This window comes from Lolium perenne, chromosome 7 (assembly GCF_019359855.2).
Source record: "Lolium perenne isolate Kyuss_39 chromosome 7, Kyuss_2.0, whole genome shotgun sequence".
NCBI lineage: Eukaryota > Viridiplantae > Streptophyta > Magnoliopsida > Poales > Poaceae > Lolium > Lolium perenne.
In genome coordinates, this window is record NC_067250.2 from 142,953,587 (window position 1) to 142,966,042 (window position 12,456).

Genomic DNA, 12,456 nt, shown 5'->3' on the forward strand with positions numbered 1-12,456 from the left:
GGCGTCGGCGTCTTCCTACCACACCATCGGCCGGCCACACTCCTGTTAAACTATGTGTGTTACTTTATGTTAAATTGCCTCTTGTCGAAGTTAACTGATATTCCTTATATTATTGTCTACTTGTTTGTGTGTGCCTTTTGGTCTACAAAGTAAGGTATTATGCCGTATTGTGTTGTGACAAATATCCGTTTTCTTAACGTATTCGTCCTGTATCTGCTCCGTATTCGTTTCCGGTGATTTCCGCTTCCATATTCGTTTCCGGGAATTCCGATTTCGTTTTCGATTCCAACAAGGTAGACGGAAACGAAAACGATAAAGCATGTTTCCGTCTGTTTCCGTTCCGTTTTCAACCCTAGGTCGAGCGAACTAGAGTGCGGGAGGCAATAGTTTTTTTTTGAGCAACTGGTAGTGAATAGTTAAAACCCAATGGGACAGTATCATGGGCTGATTCATGGTCAAGGTTCAGTTCAACGGGTACCATTCAGCCCAGATAAGCCCAGCACGGCAGCGCAAGTTAACTACGGCCTACCTCCTCCTCGCCGCCGCGGCTGAGACCTAAAGCCCTAAAACCCACCCCACCTCTCCCCTCTCCCCACCCCACCGCCTCCCACCCATGGCGCGCCTCACGCCCTCCACCTCCGGCGGCGGCAAGTCCAAGCCCTCCGCGGACGCCGCCGCCGCCTCCACGCGTGACCACAGGCCGCGGCATCGGCCTCAGATGAAGTCGAAGGCGGCGGGGAAGAAGAAGGCGGCGCAGGCGGCGCACAACAAGAAGCCCAAGTCGGGCGGGTTCGAGTCGCTGGGGCTCTGCGAGGACGTCTACCGCGGGGTGCGCCACAAGGGCTACCGCGTGCCCACGCCCATCCAGCGCAAGGCCATGCCGCTCATCATCGCCGGCCTCGACGTCGCCGCCATGGCCCGCACAGGGTCCGGGAAGACCGCCGCCTTCCTGGTCCCCATGCTCCAGCGCCTCCGCCGACGCGACCCCGGCGCCGGCATCCGCGCCCTCGTCCTCTCCCCCACCCGCGACCTCGCCACGCAGACGCTCAAGTTCACCCACCAGCTCGGAAAATTCACAGGTGCGTAACCATGCCCTGTTTTGTACAATCGGAAATTTGGTTAGACTAACAGTTAAGCTCAGGATGGTTGCTATTAGATGCTTTCATGTGCTATGTCGTGTTGAATCATGTATCCATGTGATAGATTATGCCTAGTGTTACTGATAGCATGGATATCGTCCCCTTACTATTCTAGTGTCACTGATTATCCACCCAGAGTTCCCTGTATGCAAAGTTAATTCATAAGATGTTGTACCTGTCATGCATTTTTGCCACTGTTTGAGCCAATTTAGGACCTGAAGTAACACTAACAGGATGCTCGTGTAAATGATTAGTGATAATTGAATCCTTATAATAGATCTGATACTGTTTTTTTCTATATATTTGTGTCTTTTGCAACTGCTAAAGAAATGCTACAACGTTGTGACATATCCAATTTTGCCTTTCTGTAGATCTTAAAACTGGCCTGATTGTTGGTGGAGGCAGTATGGACAGTCAGTTCGAGGTATTGGCTGACAATCCCGATATTATAATTGCGACACCCGGTAGGTTTGTGCACATTCTGGATATGGTTGACGACTTGTCACTGCGATCGGTAGAATACGTTGTCTTTGATGAAGCGGATTCCCTCTTCAGCTTGGGGTTCGCTGAGCAACTGCACAAAATTCTACACAAGCTGAGTGATACACGGCAAACATTGCTCTTCAGTGCTACTATGCCGCAAGCCCTAGCAGAATTCGCAAAAGCTGGCCTACGTGATCCTCAAGTTATCAGACTTGATTTGGACAAAAAGATAAGCCCTGATCTGAAGCTCGTCTTTTTCACGCTGCGCCAGGAAGAGAAGCTAGCTGCTTTGCTGTATTTGGTCAGGGAGCGGATCAGCTCCCAGGAACAGACAATGATATTTGTTTCAACGAAGTACCATGTTGAATTCCTGAGTATTCTTTTCCGAGAGGAGGGCCTAGCAACTTCCCTTTCCTACGGTGCTATGGATCAGGAAGCCCGCACTGAGCATATTGCAAAATTCAGGGCAAGGAAGACCATGGTACTCATTGTGACAGATGTTGCTGCAAGGGGCCTGGATATTCCGTTGCTTGACAATGTAGTGAACTGGGATTTCCCTGCAAAACCTAAGTTATTTGTTCATAGAGTTGGCCGTGTAGCTCGGCAAGGTAGAACTGGTACAGCATATACATTTGTCACCTCAGAGGACATGCCCTTTATGTTGGACCTACATCTCTTTCTTTCAAAGCCTCTTAGACCTGCTCCAACAGAAGAGGAACTGCTGAAAGACATGGATGGAATCAATTTGAAAATCGACCAGTCTCTTGCTAATGGGGAAACAGTATATGGCCGTTTTCCTCAGACAATCATTGATCTTTGCTCTGATGGAGTAAAAGAAGTCATGAATAGCTGCACAGAATTGATTGCATTGGAAAAGCCGTGTGCAAATGCTTTCCGTTTGTATCTGAAGACTCGTGCCATGCCTTCAAAGGAATCTATCAGAAGGGCGAAAGATTTTCCCCGTGAAGGGCTTCATCCAATTTTCAGAGATGTTCTTAGATCAGATGAAATTTTAGCTCTTGCTTTCTCAGAGCGCCTCAAGTCATTTAGGTAGTTTCTTCAGCCAGCGATTGTTTATATTACTTGTATTTGCTCATTTTGTGCCTTCTAATGGGCCCTTTTCATTCTTAATGATTATCAGGCCAAAGCAAACTATTCTAGAGGCTGAAGGTGAAGGTGCTAAATCAAGAAGTTTTAAAGTAATGCATTGGTGCTTCATTTTTTTTGTTTGGTTCTGAAACTTTTCAGCATTATATGTGTGATTATTCTCATGTCTTCAGACATGCAGCTAGTATGCTAACAGCTCTGATCTCATTACTTGATTAATTCCGAAACTAACTTCCCATACAGTTTTTAGGCATTCCAAATGTGGTTCATGCAAACATTACAAATATGTGTGTTACCATATTATTTGAAACTAACATGACCATCTGGTCTTGATCGTAGGCTAATCAGTGGCTAGATGTGATGAAGAAGAAAAGAGAAGTCCATGAGGGGATCATAAATTTGGTGCATGAACAGAAATCTGGTAATCTGGCAACAAAGGTAATTATTACTCTGAAGTCATATCTTTGTTTGTTCTCAACTTCTCATTTAAACATAGCAAGTTGCAAACCAGTTAATCACTTGATATACTAAATGTACCTTGAAGATGCTAGATATGACTTGGGCAAAATATTTGCCTAAATCTGTCTAGGTTTATTGAACGTGCGGCAATTAATTTGGATCAGAGGTTGTATTAGACTATTGGAGTGCCTTATCATTTATATGGAGAATTCAATCCTGAAAAGATTGGTTGTTGCAGCAAAGATTCCTGAAACAATCTAAAGTCATTTGTTTCGAAGCTGACCAGCAAGAATATATTGCACTGGTCTAATAGGTCCATACTTTTTAGGACTGTACTTTCTCCGTTGACTCAAACAAAGGCTCACATGCACTAGTTATGTATAGTTGTTTTGTTTAAAACTGTAGTACATGCGTGTTCCATGTTCTGGAATTTGCAGATAATGGTCTTAATTGTGAGGTTCTATAATCGCTTGGTTTGCGATATTTACTTAATAGAATGCTTTGAACAATTAGGGCGTGTAGTTTATCTGTTCAACTCTTGCGGTGATGGAGCAGTATTTGTATGATGAAACTTCATTTATGTGAAACATATAATGGATGCATAAATCATGCCTGGTAGTGGCTGGTCCCTTTGTAAGTTAGTTTGTTTGTTTGCTCCATTATTGTGATTGTAGTTTTATAGTTTCAGTGTTATGACTGTAACCTGTAGTTCTTCTGGTATCCAACTTAGCAGTGAGTATACGGCCTAGTGCTGATTATTTAGACTAACCGACAGATTATATGATAACATAGTAGGCATCCTCACCAGTTCTATGTATACGGTCTATTAGGCATTTTTTTTGAACAGTTTCTAGTAACCCTTAGAAATGTTATAGATTGATGACAACATGGCAGTCAAGTATTAACATGAGCGTACCTTCATTCATTCTTCTGCAATTGCTACATTGAATGTGGAGTTTGTTCTTATGCTTTGTGAAGTGATTTATGGCTATTTATTTTTATGCAGGAAGAAGAGGCGGAAAACATTTCAAACTGGGAGAGAAAAGGTATGCAATTTTCCCTGACTGATGTGTAGTGGGATTAATGCCGTCATTTGCTGTTTTAACGTCGAAGTGCATCTTGATCTCTACAACAGTACTCCTAGGGAAGTTCATCTTCCCTTTATGGTGATTATAATATTTTGCATTATCTATCGATTTCAGAAGTTTCTGGTACGAAGCGGAAGTCGCAGAGCTTTAGAGATGAGGATCACTACATAAGTTCAGTACCTCAAAACCAAGTACGCAGAGAAATATCCTTCACATTTGTTACTACTAGGGATCTTTATTGATTTATTAAGTTGCAGTTACTTGATGTAGCATTTCCATATAATATGAGTTAATTATTACTTTCACCCTTCAGCATTCGGAAGCTGGATTATCAGTGACGGGAAATGAAGGATTTGTTCAAGATAGGTATGCTGTGTTGCTTCCTGATATGTGATTTACTGTATTTTTCTGATTTGAAATTGTGCCATTATACTATCATTCGCCTTAGCAAGTTATCAGTACATCTACTGGGAGATGTACTGGTGTAGGGAGCAGGGATAAGAAAACCTGATTTTGAAACCAAAGTAGCACGGTAGCTGGTTCCGGGTAAACTACTGTTTATTTTTCTGTTTATTTATTTGTCTTCTATAATCATACCAATATCAAGATTTCATTAAATTAGCACTGTAGCACATCATATCCTCTGTTCTGTATGTAACATATCAACCCAGCCAGTAGGACAGATAACTGGCAGTTCACCACAGGTTTTATTAGCCATGGTTTTGATTACATGCTAGATGTTGAACGAACTGGTTATGTACTGAATATCCATTAACATTTGTGGTGTACTCCCTCGGTCCCAAAATATAAGGCATACTCCCTCCGTCCTCAAATAAGTGTACTTCTAGATTCAAAATTTGTCCTAAAAAAGTGTACATTTACACTACCAATGCAGTTAATTAATGCAATTAGCTCCTCCTAATCACTACCCAACTCCATCCTCCAATCCTCATTCCTCATTCCTCTCTTCCGCCTCAACCACCAATCATCATTCCTCTCCTTCAATTAATAGAATGGAGACTCATAAGACATGAGAGAGAACTAAGTTGTCTAATATTTCCTAGATGTACACTTATTCAAGGACGGAGGGTCAACATCTTATATGTTTGACCAAGTTTTATACAAATAATGTGAACATCTAGAATACTAAATCAATATCAATAGATTCACCATAAAGTATATTTTCTCAATATGACTATTCAATATTGTAGATGTTTGGTCAAACTTAGTAGGGTTTGACTTTTGACTAAACTTATATGCCTTATATTTTGGGACGGAGAGTATCTCTTAATCATGTCCTCTCTCCAGCATGAGTAGGATCTGCTGTTTTCGATTCTAAGTAGTTTTGGCCCATGCTTCCGTTGCACAATAATTTGTCATATCCACGTTTTGCTCTCATTATCCATGAAATGGGTCTACAGTCTCATCACCATGCTTTGTTGAATTAAGCTTAATGATGTCATGCAGATTGGACGCTGCTGTCCTAGATTTAGTTGATGATGAAACTTCTGGAATGCAAGCCCAGAAAACTCGATATCACTGGATGAAGGTATAACATTTCCTTGTGACATATCGATCTGGAATATGCAAAATCACATTTGGTCATGGTGTTTATTTTATTATTGCAGAACAAATTTGTCAAGCTGAATAATGGGGATCGTGTCACTGCTTCAGGGAAGGTAGATCTTGTGCATACATTGTGTTTCTATCATGCTTAAGAGGACTAAATGCTGCAGTTGCTAGATTGTTGTATACATTGTGATTGCTGAATTAATCACAGCTAGTTGTGTAGCTCATTCTTTTCCCTTTTAGTTTGGCAGACTTAAATATGTACTTGTTCAGTTGTAAATCTCCTGGATGTTTGGTCTGTGTTAAATTGATCCTGAACTAACTATTAGAAGTAGTATATACACTTTAAAAAGTATATATTCGTACGCCTGGATTGCTACTGCAACACGGTCTAATCTGATTACCTGAACCATGCTGAATCAGACTATTATTTTGACAAAATGAAATTAGTTCTGCAACAAGATGGTCTTTGTCTGCAGCTGAACACTATGGTGTGATATCTTGGTAGATTCCTGTACTATAAAAACTGCAACTTCGATTGTTACACATGGCTCCTATCTAAATGGTATTAACATGTTGATACATATTGCTGTGAGCTTAGTTATTCATTACGGAATGTTGTTTTCCAAAAAGGAAGGTTGAATTCATTACTGCGTGTATTTTACTTAGCATCTAATGTTCAGTACATCTAGTTTATACCTACCTGGTTGTTTTGTACAGATGTCTGACCTATCTATAGTCTAGGCAAGCAGTTGACTTAATTTTTAACTTACTATTTCTGTGATTGTGATTAGATTAAAACGGAAACCAGTGCAAAGTTAAAGGCAAGCAAAGATATCTATAAGAAATGGCAGCAGAGGTCACATAGAGCAATCAGTTCTGGTGGAAAAGATGGCAACTTTGAAGAAGGGGGCACATCTACACCAGGTAATACATTTTATCTGGCCTCATGCATTTACATTTATTATTATTATTTTGAGGTCAACTTTTACAAAGTTCATTTAGTTCATCAATCAGGTAATTAATTTCTTGTAATGTTGACCAATCTTTCCTCTTGCTGGGCTTAGAATCAATAAAGCTTTATCTGAAAATACATGTCTGGTCAAGATGCAAGGGGTCCGGATAGGTCCGGCAGGTTGCTGGACCACCGAACCTATGTTAGTAATCACAGGTTAAGGTTCGGCCCGCACCTCTTATACTAGGTTCCACAGTAATCCTAGGTTCGGACCACTCCTGACTCCTCTATACATGCCGCTGCTGGATTGCTGGGTGATACATGCTGCTGCTGGGCACTCATCACTCATCAGCTATCATCTGTACAGCCTGCAAACGACAGAACTGACAGAACAGTAGCATGTACGCATACATAGGCACTATTAGCAGTAACAGGCTATAAAGGAGAGTACAGAGTGGCAGCAGTAACAGGCTAGCTCCAAAGTCCAAATGCATGGACTACACCAGTAGAATATAAGAATCATTAAATTTCTTTACAAACAAATTGCTTTCATGAAAATTCTCCAACAAGTATAAACTAAAAATCATCCGCAGCCGCCTTGGTGATAGCAAGCAGACAAAGGGTTGATGCAAGTTCTGCAGAAAATGGAGGCATAATTTTTCCGCTTGTCGGCGTTGCCATAAACTCCACAAGCTGTACACATCCATTAACCTTGTGGCACCAATGCATTTTTTTTTACAACAATGTCAAAATTACCTCAAGATGCAGGTAAAGATAGGGAATTTGAGAAAATACGCATGAGCATGTTTGGGCTAATAATGCTTCTGTATACAGGCTATGAGTCATAAGCTAAACTAATTAGTTTATTTGATAAATGACAGTTAGTGTGGGCCTTTGGCTAAATTTAGCTTAATATTTAAGATAATGGGGCAATTTCAGATTAAAAGAGTTACAACCTTCCATGGTGTTGACAGAGTTAATCTTGAAACGAATATGCTGTTTAACTACAGGAGGAAGGTTTGCTTATTAGATGCACTTATCATTCTTTTGAACTACAATGGGCATCTAGTTTGCAAGGCTCCCATCAGTTTAAGAACTCTCAAATAATGATAACTAGCAAGTTCTAGCAGCAGAGAAACAGAACCAGTGGCTAAGTATGCAGAACTTAAGGCTAGATAACAGAACCAGTGGCTCCTCAAAGCTTGAATATGTCTCAATGACTGCTGCAGTTGGTGACGTTGCTGGAGAAGTTCGACCTGCAGCCGGAGAAGACCGATGGTGCGGACATCTGGGGCATGTTGTTGCGATTGCCCTTGGCTTGTCATCTGCACCTTGGTTGGAAATTATAAGAGTAGCTCATTTCTTACAGCAAGAAAATATATACCAGCAAACCAACTGAATACTAATATACCAGCAAACCAACTGAAACTATATTGATATCGCCACACAGCAAATTGTAAGGTAATAGTGCATGGATGCACATTAAGAGAACTATCATCATCTTGACTTCAGTATTAATGGCAATGTAGCAATTTTATAATAATAATAATAATAATAATAATAATAATAATAATAATAATAATAATAATAGCGGAGCATAGAAGCATATCTAGTAAAAAAAGAGTCAAAACTAGTGTCATTCATTTGTTACAGAACACCTGCTGTCAGATACAGACTGAGATATAATGCTAATGGCATTACTATCTTTTTTCCAACTAAACTTGGCCAATTAATAACACCGAGAGAATGTTTTTGAAGAAGCACGGCGGCAGCGTCCGTCTGCGTGCGCTAGAGGAGGTGCAGGTAGACCCTAGGGGCAAATGGGTGAGGTTCCTGTTGGACCTAATTTTTTTAGGGTCGGCCCTTTGCCCCAATGGTAACAGAATCTAGGTTCGGTCCAGCGGGTCAGTGGGCTGAACCGGACCCCTTGAATCATGAATGTCTGGTAAGCATGTCTCAGCTTTATGGTTTGGCATGCTATACATTATTTATTTTGTCAAAAAGAAGTTGATTGAAGCTGTGCGATGTGCATTCAGCGAGTTAATACTTAACGGGATAAGCCTTGATGGCATGTGATTCACTTGTTGCTCATGTTCTGTATCCTCTTGAATTATCCATTCTCTCTATTTTTTTCTTAGTTTGGTTTGTGGTAACTGTCAAATTTAGCACGGCAGCAGCTCCACCAGCTTAAATACCATCCAGGCCCTATGTAACACTGCCTGATGCTATGGCCTTTTTTTTTTCCCCAGGTGGCCATCAAAGAGGTGACAGAAGACACCCTGCAGCTGGCCGTGGGCGTTGGTCTATACCAAATGCTAATGTGCCATCTGAGATAAGAAATCCCCAACAGATGCAGAAGGGCAGGCAGCAAAAAGCAATGCAAAACATGCGCATGAAGGAGAAATCTGCAAAGGACGGTAAATTTCCCAACAAGTTCCAGAAAAACAGAAGGCCTGGCGGGTCTGCAAGAGATGGTAAATTCGAAAACAGTAAATTCCAGAAAAACCGAAGACCAGAGGGGAAAGGGAGTGGAAAAGGGAATGGCAAAGGGTTTGGTAAAGCTAAAGGAAAAGGCAAACCCAAAGGGAAGGGTGCCAGGTGATTATCTGTCCAAGTAGATTTGCTGCACCCATCTACATGCTGTAGCAAAGGAACTATTTGAGAACCAACAGGAAAGAAGTTCTCGGCCAAGAGCATTATCTTCTCATATGCCACCCACCTTTTGTTTCTGTAGACCGGGTCCTTAATTTACTTCAGTTTTGTTTCTTATATTGTAATTTTCTTGTGATAGTAAGGGAGAAAGAACCATGATCTTACAAGAACTGTAATCACTGTTGTTACTCATGCAACCCCTGGAGAGTTCTCGTGTCATTTGAAACTATCCAAAAACTTAAACAGACCTTTTGTACTTGGAATACTCAGAGGCTCCATTTGGTGAGGCGCAATAGTGCAACTACTAATAGCAACCTAGCATTAGAAGTCAGAGAAGAGGCATGCAACTAGTTACCGACATGGCACGCGCCCATGCCGTTTGCCCATTTCCGTTCTGCAACATGGAGGCTGCCAGTTAAGTTTTCATTGTCATGGGCAAGTTGCTCTGTATCATACTAATACATTGCGGCTCAGATTGACTTCCATTGTCAACGGTGGACGCGCTACTGCCCTGAAATCTGTGTTGTTGCCGCCATGTAACTGAATTATAATTGCACTTCATTTGTTATGCAAGTAGTTTGTTTTGTTTTGGTTATCCTTGGCACTACCCCCATCCTGTCCAGTGGCCACACGCCATTTGGTCAGACAGACAACAAAACAAACCACTAGAAATATGTTGCAGAGATAACTTAAACAAACTAAACTAGCGGTCACCTCAGATCCAAAGATTGCATTGTTTTTTCTTGTAGACCATGCAACCAGACAAGGCCAGATCTTTTCTAGATATGGAAAATGCAATCTCAACTCCAGGCCAAATGTTAACCATTCGGCAGGTTGAAAACGGCTGCACTGCCAAGAACAGAAAGTTAAGGTAGCAAGATATGGTAGAAAAGAGGAGCAACTTTTAGGTCAGTGGAAATCATTTATGCTGCTGCTGCCGCTGCCGTTGGTGGCGCAATCAGGAATCAACAGGTGGTCGGATAAGGTTGTGGCATTTGTTACGGTGCCTGTGAAATCCATGATAAATAGTGCTAGTACTATTCCTAATGTCATCCAAAGCAAGCATGACACGGAAATGTATAAAAGTCATCTTACTGGAGATGTTAGTTAAAATATTTGTTTTGACGTTCAGATCGTGCACAATATTTATTGAACTAGCCCATCCATGCTTTGTGTGTTAGAATGGCATGTCTAGGTTGTCTGTTTGTTCTAGATTTCCCTTTCTCTGACAAGACTGGAGAAAACCCAAAAAAGATGTATGCTTTTACCAATCTCTCGGCCAAAACAAAGAAGAGATTGATGAGCATCGATACTGAACGTATCTCACTAGGTTTCCCTGATCCGATCAGAACAACGGAATGGGTCTTTGATATAAATTTCTTAGATTGCATGTTGCAGCACCCTGAATTGTCTCCATTCGTACGATTCCACCTCTCACTCTCAGCTACTTCTTCGTATCCACCGCACTAAGTGAAAAAACCTTTGAAATAATAAGAAATTTTTTTAATACTCCCTCCCATTTATAATTTATATTAGTTGTCACTAATATAGATGTATCTAGACATATTTCAGTTCTAGATACATCCATACTAGTGACAAATAATATGAATCAGAGGGAGTAAATTTATTTTTTACGAATTAAATAAGTTTAAATAACGAAAGCAACAACAAACACAAAGATGGATGTTAGGATGATCTCCTCCCAAGTGGGCCCAACGGCCCACCAGGCCCCTTTGACCCGCGTCTTGATCGGAAGCGCCCAACTCTCTATGGTTGATGGGCCCCTATCGCCAACGCTATATAGAGAGGTGGGGGCCGGTGGCACGCGGTACGAGGTTCCTCGCGCTGCCACACACACCCCACCGACAAACCCTACCGATCAAGGGAGTGCTGCAGCGATTGGAAGTAACGCCGCCGTCACCACTGTTTCGACCTCACGACGTCGCCTTCGCCATCGACACCATGTCCAACCCCTCTGGTTCCTCTAACCAGGGAGAAGGTATGCCTCTCTTGTCTCTTCCTCTCCCCTAGCACACACACGCAGCACCTCCACATATTCATACATAGTAACAGCTCTACCCCGAATAGATCTACACTTGTTTCTAGGATTCTAACAATGGATAGCACATGCATGTTCGCCGGGAAGGCCACAACGACAGTGTTCACAACAATATTGTCATTGTTGCCCTTGGTGGTGAAGAAAGATGAAGTAATTATACATCGGAGCTGCAGAAATAGTTGATCAACCATCATGGATGTAGTCGAACATAAGCGGGCAGCAGCGTTCGAGGCGCACCTGAAAAACCTTATCACCCTTTGCCTGGTTCTCAGAAGATTGCTATGGTCACGTCATTCGTTACGGTGCCCGTAGAATCCAAGATAAAGAGACTTATCGAAAGTGGCACCACTATTCATAGTGTCATCAAAGCAAGTATGACACGGACATGTATAAAGATTATCATCTTACTGCAGATGTTAGTAAAATACTAATTGGTTTTAAAATTCAGGTCGTGCACATTATTGAACTCACCCCAACCCATACTTTGTGTGTTCGGAGAAAAGGCATGTCCATACTCTGTCTGTTAGAATGGCATATCTAGGTTGCCTTTTGTTCTAGATTTCCTTTTTTTTTGTGCCAAGACCTGAGAAAAACAAAACAATAATAGATGTACTCATTTCGCCTATGAATGAATGTACTTCTAGCGTTCGTACTAAATTACTTTTTAAAAGAATCAACCAATTTTATAGGAAACAATGGTAACATATATATCCCAACTTTTGTATAATATGAAACTACAGTTCAAGACAAATCTACTGATGAGTAGTGTCGTAAATGCTATTACTTTCCCTATAAAATTCATCAAATTCTTTTTTTCTAAGTAAACACAAAACCTAGAAGCACACTTATTTATGGCCAGAGGAAGTTTATGCTCTTATCGTAACTGAGAATGAATACTGAACGCTTTTCACTAGGTTCTCCTGATTCCATCACATGGCTGGGTCG

The 12,456-nt window shown here is 41.4% G+C and overlaps 1 protein-coding gene across 1 annotated transcript; it reads left to right on the forward strand.

The window, feature by feature from the left end:
* Nucleotides 1–594: 594 nt before the first annotated feature.
* Nucleotides 595–9,697, forward strand: LOC127318656 (DEAD-box ATP-dependent RNA helicase 29). The gene is made up of 11 exons (XM_051349134.2): nucleotides 595–1,079; nucleotides 1,511–2,672; nucleotides 2,764–2,821; nucleotides 3,069–3,167; nucleotides 4,195–4,234; nucleotides 4,391–4,467; nucleotides 4,590–4,642; nucleotides 5,744–5,825; nucleotides 5,905–5,955; nucleotides 6,640–6,772; nucleotides 9,050–9,697. The coding sequence occupies exons 1-11, from the start codon at nucleotides 614–616 to the stop codon at nucleotides 9,400–9,402; spliced, it is 2,574 nt and encodes an 857-aa protein (XP_051205094.1). The 5' UTR covers nucleotides 595–613; the 3' UTR covers nucleotides 9,403–9,697.
* The last annotated feature ends 2,759 nt before the right edge of the window (nucleotides 9,698–12,456 follow it).